General features: G+C 40.4%; 1 protein-coding gene across 1 annotated transcript; it reads left to right on the top strand.

Moving 5' to 3' along the window:
• The first annotated feature begins 312 nt into the window (after positions 1-312).
• Positions 313-12,716, top strand: LOC124001702 (BSD domain-containing protein 1-like). The gene is made up of 11 exons (XM_046308701.1): positions 313-521; positions 1,581-1,644; positions 1,889-2,005; positions 2,704-2,871; positions 4,767-4,821; positions 5,176-5,291; positions 8,179-8,247; positions 9,695-9,779; positions 9,904-10,407; positions 10,956-11,059; positions 11,178-12,716. Exons 1-11 carry the CDS (start codon positions 511-513, stop codon positions 11,205-11,207), a joined length of 1,323 nt encoding a protein of 440 aa, XP_046164657.1. The 5' UTR covers positions 313-510; the 3' UTR covers positions 11,208-12,716.
• The last annotated feature ends 7,351 nt before the right edge of the window (positions 12,717-20,067 follow it).

Raw genomic sequence — 20,067 nt, forward strand, 5'->3', positions numbered from 1 at the left:
TGCATAATGTGCATCCCATTAAAATGAGTGATACAAACTTTGAAAGGGCATACTTAGAAATATATGCAAACCTATAACAACTGGCTCAGCCCTAAAGGCTTATTCTGAAATATTTTGATAACTTTCACTTTAGCTGGACTTGATAATAAATACAAGTGGGTGCAAGGTTGGTGTTCAATTATGATACATTTTGTAAGGAGAATTTGAACGCAATGTTAGATTTAGTTTTCATAAAGTTATTGCACCAGCAACGCCAGCGCAGCAGCCTACCAACGCGAAGCTTGATCCTTTGCAGACACGGTAGTCCTAAAGAAATGCCCAAAAGCGTAGCTAGCTAATAGCTAACAGGATTAATTTGGAAAATAATAATAATACATTTTACATCAGCTATCTATCCTAAAACTGTATTTACTAGAAGAAGATACAAATGGAAAAACTGCATTTTACAAGCTTCTTCCTCATTCAGTGGGGTCAGAGTTCAGTAAATATTGGTGATGTCATGGTCTGAAGATGGCTGAAGGGTGAGTGTGAAGTCGCAAAATAGTTTTTGTTTTATAAATTAACCATCGTAATATATCCCACTCTCAGCATGTTTTTCTTTCATGTAATATATTCATCCCTTCATATTTAGCTATTGCCACATTCATCTCTTTCAAAATGATGCAATCAGTTGCTTTGTCTGTTCTCGAGTCAATCGGGTTTTGTTTACCAAAAATATTGCACCAGCTGTTTAGCTCGATGGCTAGCTAGCAGTGGCTAGCAAACTGTTTGCTGCCTATTCGCGGAGACAGACGTATTAATAGTGTGTTGTAAATATTAACAGTTGGAAAAATACAGTTCCATGGTTTCCACCGTAGCTTTGTTCGCTATCTAGCTAGCAAGCTAACAGCTAATGCAAATTCACTGGTGTTGGTTAGCAATTCAGCTAAGCTTGCTAGATTGTTATCAAATACTGCATAATTTCCTAAGAACGCGAAGCGAGGCGACCATCTCTGTCGGCGCCAGGCGCACTGTCATCCTGCCTGACCTGGTCGTTAATGGCCTAGCCAAATATTTACATTTACATTTAAGTCATTTAGCAGACGCTCTTATCCAGAGCGACTTACAAATTGGTGCATTCACCTTATGACATCCAGTGGGACAGTCACTTAACAATAGTGCATCTAAATCTTAAAGGGGGGGGGGGTGAGAGGGATTACTTATCCTATCCTAGGTATTCCTTAAAGAGGTGGGGTTTCAGGTGTCTCCGGAAGGTGGTGATTGACTCCGCTGTCCTGGCGTCGTGAGGGAGTTTGTTCCACCATTGGGGGGCCAGGGCAGCGAACAGTTTTGACTGGGCTGAGCGGGAGCTGTACTTCCTCAGTGGTAGGGAGGCGAGCAGGCCAGAGGTGGATGAACGCAGTGCCCTTGTTTGGGTGTAGGGCCTGATCAGAGCCTGGAGGTACTGAGGTGCCGTTCCCCTCACAGCTCCGTAGGCAAGCACCATAGTTATATAGCTAAAATGTAAGCTATGCATTTCACCATTAGTACCTGTTGATCACGTTTTAATACTCTGTCATCACTATGTCTCTTTACTTCAGAGAAAGCTGTGACGGTTGGTGGGGAGGATGGCTTCAACAAAGCTTCCAGGCCGTTAAAGATAAGGTAGATGTCCATGCTAGCCTGCACGGATCCCCAGATGATCTCTCTTGTATCACAATGAGCCGCAAACTATTGTGTTATGTTTTGTGCATAAAAAAGGCTAATTTAATATCTTCAATATGACTCATTATAAAACAAGGTGAAAATCAATATCCTTGTGACATCTGAGTACACTGATAATGCAGACATATTACTGTACTCTGTTTGCACTTGTCAATGTAACTCCAACATTTTATTGTTTTTGCAGTCATCAGAGGCATACGAATTTATAAAGCGTGACCTCACAGAGTTCTCCAACGTGGTGCAACATGACGCTGCGTGCTCCATCGTGGCCACAGCAAGCGCCGTTAGAAGCAAACTAGCGGTAGGCCATTTGGTTCTTTACTAGTTTCATGTTTTAATGTCACGTGCATAAGTAAAGTGAAATGTCTTTCTTGCTAGTTCTAAACCCAACAATGCAGTAATCAATAAAAATGTAACACTAAAGATAACATAAGGTAGAGCAAAATCACACGAGAAATAGAAATAACTAGAACATGAGAAAGTAAGCAAACATACTATATACAGGGTCAGTTCCAGTACCATATTTATAATGTGCAGGGATACTGGAGTGATAGAGGTGTGTGTGTGTGTGTGTATATATATATATATATATATATATATATATATATATATATATATATATATATATATATATATATATATATATATATATATATATATATATATATATATATGGGTAAGGTGACCAGGCATCAGAATATATGGTAAACAGAGTAGCAGCAGTGTATATGATGATTGTATATGAGTTGGTGTGTGTAGAGTCAGTATAAATGAGTGTGTGTGTGAGCAAATGTTGGAGTGTGTGTTGTCGTGTGTAGGGCCCTGTGAGTGCAACTACAATCCAATAAATAAATACAAGGGTCAACTCAGGCTGTGTAGCCAATTTGTTAGCTATGGGTCATAGTGACCCATATTAGATAAGTTCATATGAATTACTACTTGGTTATTTATAGGCATATACGTCCTGACTGGTATGTCACCTGTCCCACTTTGTTTCAGGTGGAGGGCTCCTCTGATACCACAGAGAAGGTGAAGAAGAGCCTATCCAGTTTCTTAGGAGTGATAACAGACACCCTCGCTCCTCCCCAGGACATGACCATCGACTGTGATGTCATCACGCTAGTGGCAACTCCAGCAGGCACCACAGAGGTGTATGACAGCACCAAGGTGAGTATGTTAATACTGTGTTCAGCTTATCACTATGACAGTGTGATTTAACGAATTAAGGACTAGATACCATGCTGTTTTACATTTATTGCTAATGTACCAGAATGTTTCTCAGAAATTATGTATTAACATCATGTGTTATAATTTTTCCCCAATCTGTTCAAACATGTAAGAGTGGTCGGGTTTAGAAGTGTTACTGAGCTCCAGAGTAGAGGATGATTAATCCACCGGGTTTAGCTTTTGCCCTAAAATATGCAAATCAAAGAAATCAAAATGTTTTTTTTTTTTTATTATCTCAAAATATAAAATAAAATACTCACAACAATTTGGACACACCTACTCATTCCAGGGTTTTTCTTTATTTTTACTATTTTCTACATTGTAGAATAATAGTGAAGACCTTAAAACTACTATGAAATAACACATAGAATTTATATATACACTACCGTTCAAAGGTTTGGGGTCACTGAGAAATGTCCTTGTTTTTGAAAGAAAATAACATTTTTTCTGTCTATTAAAATACCATCAAATTGATCTGAAATACAGTGTAGACATTGTTAATGTTGTAAATGACTATTGTAGCTGGAAACGGCAGATTTATTTTATGGAATATCTGCATAGGCATACCGAGGCCCATTATCAGCAACCATCACTCCTGTGTTCCAATGGCACGTTGTGTTAGCTAATCCAAGTTGATCATTTTAACTTCTTGACGCTACCCATCCGTTAAGCGGGATAATTAACAAAAGGCTAAACTGTGTTTCGCAATATCGCACTTGTGATTTCATAAATATTTTTAGTAATATTATTTGACTGGGGTGCTATGCTATTCTGCAGTTGCTGATGACAATTACATTTACATTTAAGTCTGCTAAATGACTTAAATGTAAATGTAATTGTCATCAGCAACTGCAGAATAGCATAGCACCACAGTCAAATAATATTACTAAAAATATTTATGAAATCACAAGTGCAATATTGCGAAACACAGTTTAGCCTTTTGTTAATCCACTTGTCGTCTCAGATTTTGAAATTATGCTTTACAGCGAAAGCAATCCAAGCGTTTATGTAAATGTATTGATCGCATGACAAAACATTAAGTACACTTCGCATCAGGTAGCTTGGTCATGAAAATCAATCAAATTAATAATTTACCTTTGATCTTCGGATGTTTTCACTCACGAGACTCCCAGTTACACAACAAATGTTCCTTTTGTTCCATAAAGATTATTTTTATATCCAGATTATTTTTATATCTAAAATGCCTCCGTTAAGTTCATTATTTCTGGACATTTTGAGCCTGTAATCGAACCCACAAATGCTGATGCTCCAGATACTCAACTAGTCTAAAGAAGGCCAGTTGTATTGCTTCTTTAAGCAGAACTACACTTTTCAGCTCTGCTAACATAATTGCAAAAGGGTTTTCTAATGATCAATAAGCATTTTAAAATGATAAACTTGGATTAGCTAACACAACGTGCCTTTGGAACACTGGAGTGATAGTTGCTGATAATGGGCCTCTGTACACCTATGTAGATATTCCATAAAAAATCTGCCATTTCCAGCTACAATAGTGATTTACAACATTAACAATGTCTACACTGTATTTTTCGGATCAACTTGCTGTTATTTTAATTTACTTTAAAAAAAAAAATTCTTTCAAAAACAAGGACATTTCTAAGTGACCCCAAACTTTTGAACGGTAGTGTATATATTGAGATGTAACTGTTAAAAGACAATAGTTTACAGCATATTAGGCTATTGAAAGCATTAGCATAACGTTATCAATATACTAAACAAACAAAATACGGTCTCTTTTTGTTTCAATACTAGATATCAGAACACATGTTATGTCACTTGATCATTTGGGTTACAGTGTGTGTTTTGTTCCCTAGGCTCGTCTCTACAGTCTGCAGGCTGACCCTGCTACATACTGCAATGAGCCTGATGGTGAGGCAGTACATGTTTCTTTTCTATCTGTCTTCACTATTCTCATTAAAGAAAAGGTCATGTGCCATGCAACGTCACTAACCTGGCTTCATTCCCTCAAAACATAAAAAAGCCGTCAGAATGGCAATGACAAGGGACTTACACCCATATAATTACTCATTCTACTCTACCCTCAGCTGCACTCCAATACTTTATAAATCATGGTCAAAGTCAACTCCTATTACAATGAATGCAAATAACTTGGCAGGACAAGACATGGGTAGTTTGCTATGCCACTTATTTTCATGCAGTTCTTAAACGGTCATGAAAATATTGTTTTGTGTTTTTAATTGTATTTCCTGTGTTCTGTCCCAGGTTCCCTAGAGCAGTTTGATGCGTGGCTCTCCACCTTCAGCCTGGAGGAGAGGAAAGGAGAGATCTCTGACCTCCTGGTCAACACACCCTCTATCAGGGCCCTTTACACCAGAATGGTACACTTTCTAATAGGGTTGGGCCAAATTACAATATGCTAATTTATCAATAATGATTGACAGCTGTTGTCAATAGTGACAACATCGTGATGTGACAGACGATGGTTTATCTTATTTGAACCTGACTAGTGCCGCACAGTAGGCCTAACGGAATCGGGCAGCGCATGAGTGACATTCCGAGTAATTCAATAAATAGCCTATGCTATATAGGCCTTCAGAACGCAATAAATGAATGTAGGCTAGACAGAGTGAGGAATTTCACCAAAGCTTTGCAAAATGTCCAGTCAGAAATAATTGTTTCTCTCACTTTGTCAGATGCGTTGGCCTTATAGCCTAAATCTATAATACATTTATAACGGACACCTTAACTATATTGCGTTTAGCTGTTTTCAAAAACATTGGGTATATTCCCTTGTCTCGCCATTCATTATGAATATGACTTTGGGCTAGTACGCTTTCATCGTTTTATGCATGCAAGCTTTCTCTTTCAAACAATGAGTTCATCTGGTTAACGTGCTCAACATCTGCTCTGACGACGAGCTCATGTCTGAAGGAGACGACACCAGCGAGGGTAAAAAAAAAAACACACCCTGTTAAGAACTCTTTATTTTGTATATTTTTTATATATATTGACTTTCATCTCAAAGTTTTTTGAATAGTCTAAAAACATACGGTGGACTAATAATGGGAGAGAACAAACAATATATCAATGGACTATAAAAAAATGGAATGAAAAGTTGAAGCTTATTAAGAAAGAAATGATCCGTGTGGGGCCCACAGAAGCAAACAGGGTCAACTCCCTTCAAAGCACGTCGACAGGTCTTCCACAAGGTCAAAAACGGGGACCCAAACCAGCAACCTATCAGCCACGTTGTCTGTCATTCTATCCCCCTCCCAGCAACTCCACTCCCACTTGTCTCCAATTCCACATCCCAACCCTCAGCTTCGCTCAGTCCCTCCCACCGATCTCTGCTGGCCACCCACTTCGGATTTCTATGCACCATATATCTTTCAACTGTGCTGTGATGTTTAACATATAATTTAATAATAATTTATAAGTTAAATACTTTAAATGAGAGTACCGTAATTGCTGGACTATAAGCCGCTACTTTATTCTCACGGGTTTCGAAAGGCTGGACTGCTGCGTGTTGAAGGGGCAGCATGAGCTCAGCGGGGTATTTGCCTCCGGATGAAAGTGACGAGAGCGACAATGAAAACAATCCAACATCGGATGAAGCAATTCTGAGGCTATTCATCTCCGACACTGAAGGAGATGACTTCGGTGGTTTCAGTGCACAGGAGGAGGAAGATAGTGACCAAGTTCATTTGTTTCAATGTACCGGTAGGCACCTGCGGCTTATAGACATGTGCAGCGTATTTATGTACAAAATACATATTTTTAAAATAATTCAGTGGGTGCGGTTTATATTCAGGTGCGCTTAATAGTCCAGCAATTACGGTATTAGTAGTTGACTGACCAGTTCTCCCAACAATTCTATTTCTTGGGTAAAGTTTTGATTCATGTTATGGATTTTCAGCCATTTCTGAACCTGAGACCAGAAACAGGGTACCTGAGGGCAAGTCCAACACAAATGGTCTATAGAGTCTGTATCCCCACAACAAAATATCTGTAGAGCTGCAATGACTATATGCTCCAAATATTCAACATTTTGTTGGTGGCAAGAATTCTGTACAATAATTTTAGCTGAGAAGCATGAAGTCAAATCAAATTGTATTCGTCACCTCCTCCAAATACTACAGTTGTAGACCTTACTGTGAAATGCTTACTTACAATCCCTTAACCAACAATGCAGTTCAATAAATATAAGAAAATATTTACTAAATAAACTAAAGTAAACCAAATATAAGCAATAAAATAACAATAGCAAGGCTATATACAGGGCGTACCGGTGCCCAGTCAGTGTGCGGGGGTACAGGTTAGTTGAGGTCATTTGTATTTGTAGGTAGTTATAAAGTGACTATGCATAGATAATAAACAGCGAGTAGTAGCAGTGTTAAAAACAAAGGGGGGAGGTCGCCAATGTAAATAGTCTGGGTGGCCAATTGATTAATTGTTCCGCATTCTTATGGGTTGGGGTAGATGCTTTGAATAAGTGAAGCTTTTAGAGAGCGGTTTAGTTCTTTTCGATTTAATAATCTCAACCCACCCACTTCATATTCATTATAGAGATAGGCACGCTTTATCTTGTCTGGTTAATTAAGCAACCCAGATAAAGCAAAACATTTCTTGCTCATATAATTTGAAAAACGAATCATCAGGAGTAGGCAGCGCCATAAGTGAGTAAACTGAGATATGAATAAGGAGTTAATCTGGGCAATATTTCCATAAAATAGACAGGAATTTACTTCTCCATGGTTGCAGAATCTTGTCTATTTTTACACATTTTCTATTGAAATTCATTGTGGAGAGCTCATTTATATATTTTGTAATATGCATACCAACTATGTCTACTTCACCGTTAGCCCATTTTATAGGTAAACTGCAGGGTAATGTAAAAATGGTATATATTTTTTTAATCCAATACCTAATATTGAACACTTATCATAATTAGGGTTTTAGTCCAGAGAATACAGAAAAGTTATCTAGATCTTCAATGAGACATTGCAGGGAACTAGTTTACGGACTTAATATAAAACTTGAGTCATCGGCATACATGGACACCTTTGTTTTTAAGCCTTGGATTTCTAATCCACCCAATGATTTATAACCTAACTCTTACTGAAGTAAGACAGCCAAAGGTTGATATCGCCCAACCCTACTTTATAACCCTCCTGTTCAGACCTTATCTCATAGAAGTTAGATAGAAGTTCATCACTTTTTTAAATGCTCTGTGCTTTGTGTAAGAGTAAGTATTTTCATCCATAGGTGCCAGCAGCTGTAGCCCATTCTGAATTCTGGCAGCGGTATTTCTACAAAGTCTTTCAGTTGGACCAGGTAATTCACTCACTTTTTTTTGTTTTGTTACTGGCAGGTATAGCTCTCATGAACCATCATGCACCCTCTTCTATCAGAATCCCATGTTAGAATGTAAACTGCGCCCCTGCTGGCCAGTTGTAGATCATTTTGGAGAGAGGCTCCTACCTCAGAGTAGAGCTCTGCTACCCAACCCGAGCCCCCGATATTATACGTAGGGTTAGGGCTGGATAGTGGCTGTTTTTTCATTAATAACTAGGTTACGGGCAGAGCTTGAGTATCACTAAAGAGGATTTTGAGGCTCCTGAGTGGCGCAGCGGTTTAAATGGAAACGCAAAGGGGGTTACCTAGTCAGTTGTCCAACTGAATGTATTCAAATGAAATGTGTCTTCTGCATTTAACCCAACCCCTCTGCCCATAGAACAGTGGGTTAACTGCCTTGCTCAGGGGCAGAAAGGCACTGCATCTCAGTAATAGAGGCGTCACTACAGACCCTGGTTCGATTCCAGGCTGTATCACAACTGGCCGTGATTGGGAATCTCATAGAGCGGCGCAGAATTGGTCCAGCTTCGTCCGAGTTAGGGTAGGCCGTCATTGTAAATAAGAATTTGTTTTTAACCGTCTTGCCTAGTTAAATGAAGGTTAATTAAAATGCAAATAAATGAATCACTAACATTTTGAAACTGAGCCATTTGCTAGTGCTATGCTACGCAGTACAGTGATATCTGACTAAGATCATAACATTGTCAAAAGTGCTTCAACCTCATCAAATATAAGACAGGAGAGATTATTTCACAGAAAATAATAATATTCCGTGAGTGTTGTTAGTTTAGAGTGACGAACAGCTAACTGCTCTCTGTCTCGTCAGTGAGCAGAGCAGCCCAAGCGGAGCTGTTGCTATGGATACTCAGAGCTCCATGAGTAGCTTATGGATTTACTAACAGAGGAAGTTATTTCTTATTTCGGGCCGAGAGGGCCTTATATTTGGCAGAGTCAATCGGGCCTGGGTAGGATAAGGGTTTGAACGTAGCATGCACGGGTAGGGCTCTGGCTTACAATTCATGCTTGTGCAGGACTCTACCTCAGAGCTCTGGTAGCTTAGTAGACTCTTGGAAGACTAATTTTGGCACCCAGAACCAAATCTCCGCTATTTGATTTGGATTCGGACACTTTCCTGTGTGTCCTAACAAAGCCTAGGCCCCCTCTTCCAAAGCTCATTCCAATCCTCTCCCTCCCTTTCTGGAAAGTGCATGTGTTTTTATGATATTTTGTGTGCTGCATGCTGACAAAATGGAGGTATCAGACAATGTATTCAGTGCAACTACTTCACAGGTAAGCTATGTTTATTAGAGAATTTCCCAGTTAAAATCCCTGTCCCCACTTCATATCATCACCTTATCCGATAAATAGATACACTAAAAAGCCGGTAGTGTTCTGCTGATGGGTTACTAATGTGACTGACCACCAGGAGGAGGCCAGGCGAGTGGCCTTGAAGCAGAGAGCAGAGCAGACTTCCCACACAGAGGCTCTGGGCTGGGAGGAGGAGGATGAAGGTATGTTGGATAGGGAATTTCACAATGGTGAAATGTCTTCTGTGAGATGTGACCTGAAAGAAGTCAGTCAGACTAGTCAGGTCTGTCTCGTGACTCACTGTTTTCTCCCTTATTTCTACCCCAGATGACTTCCTTGGCGCCACGTCTTCATCTCGCCTGGACTTCACGCCCCCATTGGACGACCCTGCTACCCAGCTGTCCCCACTTACACCAGTCACAATGGCGACGACCCCACTCAGCCCCATCCCGTCTCCGAGCGGGGAGCGCTCCTCTCCCCTCTCCCTGAGCAGCGACAGCGGCAGCCTGCCCACCCAGGTGGAGGTGAGACCAGCCAGGCCACAGCCTGCAGTCGTGGAGCTGTCCCAGAAACTCAACAAGGCCAGCCTGGAGGAGAAAGAGCCAGAGGGGCAGCAGGAGGAGGAGAAGAGGGTTCAGTTAGAGGCCCCAGCCCAGCCTGAGCCCACAGAGAAGGCTACAGCTGAGAGATTAACAGTCCAGGCCCCAGCTACCACAGTCCAGGCCCCAGCTACCACCATCAGACCAGAGACCGAGGGGCCCCAGGACCTGAGGGTGTTTGAGCTCAACTCTGACAGCGGGAAGTCTACACCTTCAAACAATGGCAAGAAAGGTAAAAGGACATTCTATTCAGTTATTGGTGTGACTGTGGTAACGGGTTTTGATTGAATAGGGCCTAAGCTGTTCATCAAATCAAAATCAAACACATTTTTATTTGTCACATGCGCCGAATAAAACAGGTGTAGAGTTTACCATGAAATGCTTACATATGAGCACTTTCCCAACAATGCAGAATTAAAAGTAAGAAAACTGTTCTAATTAGTGAATAAGAAGGGAAAAATGTAAACGGTAACACAATAAAACAACAACAACCAGGGAATATATAAGAAGTACTGATACCGAGTCAATGTGCAGGGGTACGAGGTAGTTGAGGTAATATGTACATGTAGGTAGGAGTAAAAGTGACTAGGCAATCAGGATAGATAAACAGAGAGTGTGTGTGTGTGTGTGATCAATATGCATGCGTGTGTGTGTCGGAGTGTCAGTGTAGTAAATGTGGGTAAAGTTCAGTGAGCGTGCATAGAGCCAGTGCAAGAATAGTATTCTAGAAGAGTGTTAAGTGGTCCCATCTGATCCTGTGCTTCACCCTGACTCCTGCAGGGTCCAGCACAGATGTCAGTGAGGACTGGGAGAAGGACTTTGACCTGGACATGACAGAAGACGAGGTCCAGATGGTGCTCTCTAGAGTTGAGGCTACAGGAGAGGTGGGCAATAAATACAAAATGTTCCTGTTGCATTTCTTCTAACCCCAAACTGTAACAATAAAGAACATGCCTAGTTAGTTAAATTATGTTGAACTAAATGAAATGTTTTATTTTTCAGCTGGAGGAGGACTGGGAGAACTGGAACTGATGATTGCTGTGGCGTACTGTTTCTATCCCGCCATTAAAGCGAGTTCTCGGCAGACGAACCATGCTTAACGTGTTTTACCTCTGTCCACGCCGTCACCGTGTCACGTTTGTTCGTAGGGGAATGTCCCTTTGGTTTGGACCATGTTGCTGAAGGCGCTAGCATAGCAATGGCAATCCAAGACAATACGATTAGAGCCAAGGCACCATCAGCTGTCAGTTTGTGCATATAGGTTTCAATGCTGATTTACTCAGTCTTTTTGGTTATTTCTTGAAAGCTGCTCCCTCTCTATCTTCTGAAATGCCATTAAGTACATGTAAATTGTTGCTAGTGAGCTTCTTCAAAGTTATGAGTGGCGGGAATTATTACTTCACTTTAGGCTGAAGAATAGCCATTAAACTGTAACGCTGCCTATCACCTTTCATGAGATGAAATTCTTCATGTGATTTATTGAATGGTGAATATATTGATTTAAACTTTCAAAAACTCATCTATCTTATGCAAGTGAATATTCATAAGGGAACATATTTTGGCCTTTATAGAGAGCATTCATTTTGAATTCACTCCCAACCCCAGATACATATGACCTTGACAGACGAGCGATAGTGTGGACAAGATATCCAAATGTTTTGTCACACATTTGCCATTCTGTCTGTTTTCATCCCTGCCCTGCTAAGTAATTGACCTGAACATATCAGCTCTTCTGTGACCTCCAGGGGCCACGTTTCCGCTTTATTTCCTGTCTCTGCTACAATAATCTATTATTCGATCAGTCCACGTCTAATATTATTCTGGATGGGTAAGGGTCTCATTCGTCAAAAGAGAAGATGATAATGACACAATAAAGAGGCTGCAAAATGTTTCAGGTGTCATGGTGCCAGAGTATTGGGCTTGGATGTCTGAGGAGGTATGGCCTGTTGTCATGTTATTTCTGATGTTAATTAATTAATGAGATCCCACAGCCTGCTTAGTATGGACATATATACTGCACAATAGCTCTGAGTATGGAGTTGCAGAGAGCCAAGAGGAAATGAGAGCTTTGTCTGCTTGATTTATTTAACAATACAGTATAGACTAGCTTCATTCTGCAGTATCGCTTCATACTATTCTGCTATTTTATTGTCATAATTGTCTTCATCAGTGTAAACTGTGGCCAAGACTCAAAGCATAAAGATTTAGTGTATAGATCTCTACAATTACTGCTTTTCATGTGAATGTTATTTCTCTGAGCATTGTTTTGCATGTCAGTGCAATCACTTATGCAAACTGTTGTACAGCAGGTGTACTGTTTTAAGTTGTAAGGTCGCTTACTAGCTTGCAGTTGCTAAAGGAATGACCTGTTTATAATGAATTGTTTGATAGTTTGCATGTCTCAAGTTATCTATGTATTTCACATTAATACATATATTTGCACTTTAAACAATCCGTTTAAAGCTGTTAATTTTAGGCAATTATATTTTCCTCTATTTTTCAAATGATCATTGTCATTAAAAAGAGTCTCATGTAAATGAATAGTCAATGTGAGTTGGATTTCCAAAAAAGATCATGTTCCTAATAGGTACACTTTTAGATTTTTTTTTTGCTAAAGTGGAATTTGACTCCCAGCTATCGCTGGGTTTCTAGAAAATGCTAGAAATGTGAACTCATCAAGAGCTGAACGTTTAGGGCATCATCTTTGCCACTATGTTGGCACACACCTTGCCAAGGTAACGTCATCAGTTAGACAGGTGTCATCATTCTGGTTTTACGCACCACATGGAAGGTTGACAGTTTATTTTGGTTGAACGTTTAATTTCCTTTTGCGGGAAAATATCAAGTTTGATTACCGTGTAAAAAGGTAAGTACATCAGTAGACCCTAAAGCAACTAGCATATTAATCATAGTTGTAGCCTAAACGTGTCAAATCCTACAAACCATATGATTTGTAGAGATTGAGAATATCCAACATGAACAGGGACCACTACCAGACTAGAGTTTGCAGGAAGAGTTTGCTTCAGGAAAGGCATATAGGTGTACTAAACTTCCTTTTTGCGGCAAAGACATACCAATCAACAAACATCAATGTCCCACCATCTCGGTTATTAGGCTTCCATAGTCTACAGTCCTAGTAGGCCACAAATCAGACATTCAACAATTCAAATATGTCAGAGCAAGTTTTTCTTCTTCTCACTGATAGCCAGCTGCGTAGGACTCCAGGGTAACCTCTGCCTGGCCATTTGGCGTGATGAGGCATGTGTGGAGCCCAATGTGAGCGAGGCCTCTCAAAGCACCGAGAACTGAGTAGGGAGGCCGACCAGCTTGCCTATAAAGGGAACCTAGCAGTTCAATTGCAGGTGATACAAATGTGAGAGCTACTGTATAATTAGGGGACATTCGCTTTTAAATCGAACCAACTATTATCCTTTGTTAAACCGTTTTTTCCCCTTATGTAGTTGCATTGATTTCTGTCTGGTATGGCTAAGTACCATGGAGTGGCTCAGCATCGGCTGGGGTAGGCCGTCATTGTAAATAAGAATGTGTTCTTAACTGACTTGCCTAGTTAAATGAAGGTATTAAAAAAATACACTGGATGTCTCGTCTCCTTTTTGGAGGAGCAATGGAGTGTCATGACGTTGGCCTGGGGGGTAGGTTTATGACAGTCATAAATCCTATCCCCCTTTTTACCTCTCTCTAGACTACTGATGTGAGATTTTAAAACCCCTTGGTTAACAGAGATTCTGGGAACATCAGAAGGTGGGCGGAAATAAACTATATTCTGATAATCCGACCAATTGAACATATGCGGTGGTACTTAATGAATATGGTCTCAGTTCGGTTGTGATCTGAGACATTCTCATCAATGATATGATGACATAAACTCTACAGTGGAAAGTCTGCACATTGTAGTTATCGGATTCACATGGAATTGTTGTTCAATTTAAATGTTTGAATATAAAATTATTGGTGAAGAGATGAAATGTAATTTTAGCTTCCAAATGAGAGATTTGGGTTTTCATAAGGTTAGGGCTATGCTCAATCAGTGGCCCGCCCCTGTGAAGGGACATGGGTTATAAAACTTTTCAGACACACCCTCCTCTCCCTTCCTATATAAAGACTTGACGACAATATAACTTTCTGTTCCGAGGATGTGAGGACGACGGTCCGATGTCAGAATGGTTCAGATAATAACTACAGAATGAAGCCAACATCATTGTGAGCTTTGGTTGCGAATGGTATGATCTTTGAACTCTTATTCACTACAGAAGTGATACCTCCTAGCCGTTGAGTGAGCAACAGCAGCTGCAAACGAGGGTTAGGAATGAACAGACAGAGTATCCCTTCTATCACACAACGACGTTACTACAACGTATCCAATTGACCACCAGAGACCTTCTTCAAAGGAATCGGTTTGGCAACACGGCCCTCCATCTACCACCAACCTACCGAAGCGCAGCTCAGAGTAAATATTTATTGCATTTTCCTTTTCCAAATGGGCGGTAATTTAGAATGCATAAAATACTGTATTTACGATAGCATAGCTTCTTCCTTTGGTCCTCAGTCTTCCCGCTCTTTCACTCAAACCCAGCTCTTTTCTTTTGTGTAACCAGCTGTCATATCTGTTCTGCCCGCTAGAGACGTTTTCCTTTATGACGTGATTTGTAATCAAGGTATGATTAATTCTGTGTATATGTAATTCTGTGTGAATGGTAGGTATTTAGTAAATAAATAATGAAACCCAATTTTGTATTGCTGATTCAACTTGTTATCCAGGGTTCGTGAAGATAACCAAGAATTCACAACTTTCAGATGAGACTGAATTAAGGTGACGATTAATATTGACTGCTATATTACTAGGTCTTTAAGAGTTTATTCGGAAGATAACAGCTCTATAAATATTCTTTCGTGGTGCCCTGACTCTCTAGTTAATTACATTTACATGATTAGCTCAATCAGGTAATATTAATTACGGATAAATTATTTTATAGAATAACATGTCATATCACTTAATCCGGCATAGCCAAAGACACGACAGGAGTAAGGCGGGTTGAAGAATGCTTAGGATGTTTATTTCAAAGTAAGCCACCGTGTGGCAGTGTTGTTCCATTTACCTAAAATTCAGATCATGACAATACTTTCTACTTCTTCCCAATGGTTGATGTAGCACCATTGTTTATCGTCAAAACCATTGGAGCTAATTTTGAATTGGTATTTATGATTCACAGTTTACACTGTCACTATAGATCACAATTTTCTCTGTGTCCAAAGCTGTAATGGGTATTTGTGCCGATACCATCGTTAATGTTTTTTACTAGTGGGATGGAGCGACAGCAGAAATCCTTCATTGGAAAAATGCTGCTTTAATTATATAGTTTTCACCAGAAAGGGATGAATATGAACCCAGCATAGTACATTTGATATCTGAGGTATTTTGTCTCTTGTTCCCCCATTTTATATTGGTTGACATGAGAGTGTATGGGCTTGGCTTGTGTTTGATTATAATGGCAAATGTGGCGTGTGTGTGCATGAGACAGAGTGATTAATTTAGGTCACACAGAACACCTGCAGAGCCTGTTATTTTTACCCTCTTGTTTTCTAACATGGATGCTATCATAGCCCTTGTCAAGAAATGGCCGTTGTAGACATGAAGAATACACATACACATGTCTCTCTCTCTCTCTCTCACTCGCGCACACAATCATGCATACACCATCCCATAATCTCTGTGATATCACTTGCGGCCGCCCCTGACACAATAGGAATTGTTTGGTGGGTGTGGTTCTGGGGAAGGAGGGGGAGTGACTGGGAAATACAGACAGACGGTCATTGATTTGTCTTGCTATCTCTGGGTAGTGCATGTCTCTCTCCCATTTCGCTTATATCTTAACAGAGAGACAAGTTCACTGGCAATGGATGGAGAGCTCTGCTCAGACCTTTTCTTTTTTTGATTCTCTTACTTCGATCTCTGGTAGAGAAAATGTGAGATGTATTACTTCAGCTATAAATATTGCTAAAAGGGCTGGATATAACCTTTAAGAATGTAATGTATATGCTCTCTATGTTCAGCGGAATGTATTACAGTCCTTAGACATTATAGGAGATTTCAGGATGGGGTCTAAGCAACACTATTCTGTGAAGTACTGCAGAGTAGAATATGCAATAATGTTCCATGCAGGTTACCCATAATAGTGGGTTAATTAAATCAAATCAAACATTCTCTTAAACTATTCACTCTTTGAGCCCTTTAGTCAGCAGAAGTGCTCTGTAGGAATTTCCTGTCGGGAATGACTGCTCCCGTGGCTTGATTGTATGTGTGTTTTACATTACTATAGTCTCAACTCTCAAGGCATTGGTACCACAGTTGTTAATGGTAAGTACAGCAGACTGTTTTGGAAGTAGTTACTGACTGTATGGAATGTAGGCTACTGTAGATGAATGACAGATGAGACTAAGCTCAGAAGACTCCTATTACAGTAATTGAATAACCCCATAAGAAAGATGGTAGAGATGGATTGTAATAAAACAAATGTAAGACTGTAATATAGCCTACTGTACCATCCAGTGAGAGCCTAGATGATCCTATCCTATCTACTCTGCTGCTCAACCTGCACTCCCTATCTGTTGTTGGCCACACCCAAAATGCAGAGTTGTTTTAACTTGGCTGCACCTTTAAAATAAAATAACTTATTTGGATGGTTCATGGATTTTCTTGCAAGATTTTAAACATAAGTAAACGTGACACAGTTGCCTCTATACCTACTGTAGGTAGTCAGCCCCCTAACACCCCTCCAAAGTGACATAGTACGGTCTTTCCTCCAACTCTTCAAAAGTGCTCTGCCTCTCCATTTTCTCACCAACTCTGTCCCCCTTTCTCTCTGTGACACACACACACACACACACACACACACACACACACACACACACACACACACACACACACACACACACACACACACACACACACACACACACACACACACACACACACACACACACACACACACACACACACACACACACACACACAAAGAGAGAGGGGGGGGGTCACGATGAGGTCATTGTCTTGAGAGAGAGTATTATACTGGGCACAAGAAACCCTGTAACCTCAGTGCCTTTCAACAGGCACAAAAGACTCCCATTGGGGGAGGAGGTGGAGCACTATGGAATGTGTAACCAGGGCTTTGAGACTGAGTAGACCTCCAAATTCACACATCTGTGAGTGTGAGAGTGTGTGTGCGTGCACAGTGATGTACATGTGGGAGTGTGCTCTCTGCTACACACACAGACACTTGACTATTAACAATTGTCTTGATGAAAAATGTGTGCAATCTGAGACATGTCAAGTTACCACTCACTAGACTACATGGCAGAGAGACAGTCTGTCCAATTGAATAAGGTCTCTGTTGGCTTTGAGCAGGACTCCTGAAGGACTCTTGAGATGCTTCAGACCTTTTCTGAACAAACTTTGAATTTCGATCAAGATCTTTTCCCAAACTTCACTCAATTACACTGGGTAAAAGTACAGGACAAACCATTTAATCAGAATGTGTTATCGGACAGCTAGACATACCTACATACATTTTGGAAGCTACTAGATTGTATTTAGTTAAAAGATTAGACATAATAATTGTAAACAAAAGATAATAGTAACATGCAAATATCATTGATAACAGATGAAATAGCAGAATAATTACTGCAGATAAAAAAATGCTGTAGGCCTAACTGAAAATTGTGCACCCAATGTAGGCTACTGCCCTTTTAAGAGCTAGCATAGATTTTGCACCTTACATTGCCATGCTTACCAAATATGTTGTTGTCTTCTCACACCGTAGGGAGTAATAGTAACAAAGCCTATGGGGAAATGACATCTATAAGCATTTAAGTCATTTAAAAAAACACAACACACATAAAGGCTTCATAATTCATAAAATGCCATGTTAACTGACTGTTATTATTCCATATAAAAAGTATAACATCTTATAAACCTGTGTTAACCTCAGATTATCTGTTATTATTCCATATAAAAAGTATAACATCTTATAAACCTGTGTTAACCTCAGATTATCTGTTATTATTCCATATAAAAAGTATAACATCTTATAAACCTGTGTTAACCTCAGATTATCTGTTATTATTCCATATAAAAGTATAACATCTTATAAACCTGTGTTAACCTCAGATTATCTGTTATTATTCCATATAAAAAGTATAACATCTTATAAACCTGTGTTAACCTCAGATTATCTGTTATTATTCCATATAAAAAGTATAACATCTTATAAACCTGTGTTAACCTCAGATTATTTGTTATTATTCCATATAAAAAGTATAAGTCAATCATTTGTTTTTTAGGACTACAAGCTGGCAAGCTTTATTCAACCCCCACAATTGAAAAAACAGCTTATGAATCTCTCTTAGCCTACATATCAACATATTGCAAACAAATAATATGAGCTAAAAACTCCACACATATTTTGGATTCTCTGTGTATCCTTGACAATCACTAATCAATATCCAAAAACAGCACACGCTTTTTTCATATTCTCTCTTTTGTGGCACCAATGTGAGGGGTTATGGCAGGGGAAACAGTGTTGCAGGAGACTAGTGTGAGGGGTTATGGCAGGGGAAACAGTATTGCAGGAGACTAGTGTGAGGGGTTATGGCAGGAGAAACAGTGATGCAGTAGTCTAGTGTGAGGGGCTATGGCAGTGGAAACAGTATTGCAGTAGTCTAGTGTGAGGGGTTATGGCAGGAGAAACAGTGATGCAGTAGTCTAGTGTGAGGGGTTATGGCAGGAGAAACAGTGATGCAGTAGTCTAGTGTGAGGGGTTATGGCAGGGGAAACAGTGATGCAGTAGTCTAGTGTGAGGGGTTATGGCAGGGGAAACAGTGATGCAGTAGTCTAGTGTGAGGGGTTATGACAGGAGAAACAGTGATGCAGTAGTCTAGTGTGAGGGGTTATGACAGGGGAAACAGTGATGCAGTAGTCTAGTGTGAGGGGTTATGGCAGGAGAAACAGTGATGCAGTAGTCTAGTGTGAGGGGTTATGGCAGGAGAAACAGTGTTGCAGTAGTCTAGTGTGATGGGTTATGGCAGGGGAAACAGTGTTGCAGTAGTCTAGTGTGAGGGGTTATGGCAGGAGAAACAGTGATGCAGTAGTCTAGTGTGATGGGTTATGGCAGGGGAAACAGTGTAGCAGTAGTCTAGTGTGAGGGGTTATGGCAGGAGAAACAGTGATGCAGTAGTCTAGTGTGAGGGGTTATGGCAGGAGAAACAGTGATGCAGTAGTCTAGTGTGAGGGGTTATGGCAGGGGAAACAGTGATGCAGTAGTCTAGTGTGAGGGGTTATGACAGGAGAAACAGTGATGCAGTAGTCTAGTGTGAGGGGTTATGACAGGGGAAACAGTGATGCAGTAGTCTAGTGTGAGGGGTTATGGCAGGAGAAACAGTGATGCAGTAGTCTAGTGTGAGGGGTTATGGCAGGAGAAACAGTGTTGCAGTAGTCTAGTGTGATGGGTTATGGCAGGGGAAACAGTGTTGCAGTAGTCTAGTGTGATGGGTTATGACAGGAGAAACAGTGATGCAGTAGTCTAGTGTGAGGGGTTATGGCAGGGGAAACGGTGTTGCAGTATTCTAGTGTGAGGAGTTATGGCAGGGGAAACAGTGTTGCAGTAGTCTAGTGTCAGGGGTTATGGCAGGGGAAACAGTGTTGCAGTAGTCTAGTGTCAGGGGTTATGGCAGGGGAAACGGTGTTGCAGTATTCTAGTGTGAGGAGTTATGGCAGGGGAAACAGTGTTGCAGTAGTGAATGTCAGGAGTTATGGCAGGGGAAACATTGTTGCAGTAGTGAATGTCAGGAGTTATGGCAGGGGAAACAGTGTTGCAGT

The sequence above is a fragment of the Oncorhynchus gorbuscha genome, linkage group LG17 (assembly GCF_021184085.1).
Source record: "Oncorhynchus gorbuscha isolate QuinsamMale2020 ecotype Even-year linkage group LG17, OgorEven_v1.0, whole genome shotgun sequence".
Classification (NCBI taxonomy): Eukaryota; Metazoa; Chordata; class Actinopteri; order Salmoniformes; family Salmonidae; genus Oncorhynchus; species Oncorhynchus gorbuscha.

Excerpts from the sequence above, each read along its gene's own strand:
- LOC124001702 (XM_046308701.1), top strand. Across the intron at positions 10,408-10,955 it reads TTCAAACAATGGCAAGAAAG|GGTCCAGCACAGATGTCAGT; the intron begins GTAAAAGGACAT and ends TGACTCCTGCAG. Across the intron at positions 11,060-11,177 it reads GAGTTGAGGCTACAGGAGAG|CTGGAGGAGGACTGGGAGAA; the intron begins GTGGGCAATAAA and ends TTTATTTTTCAG.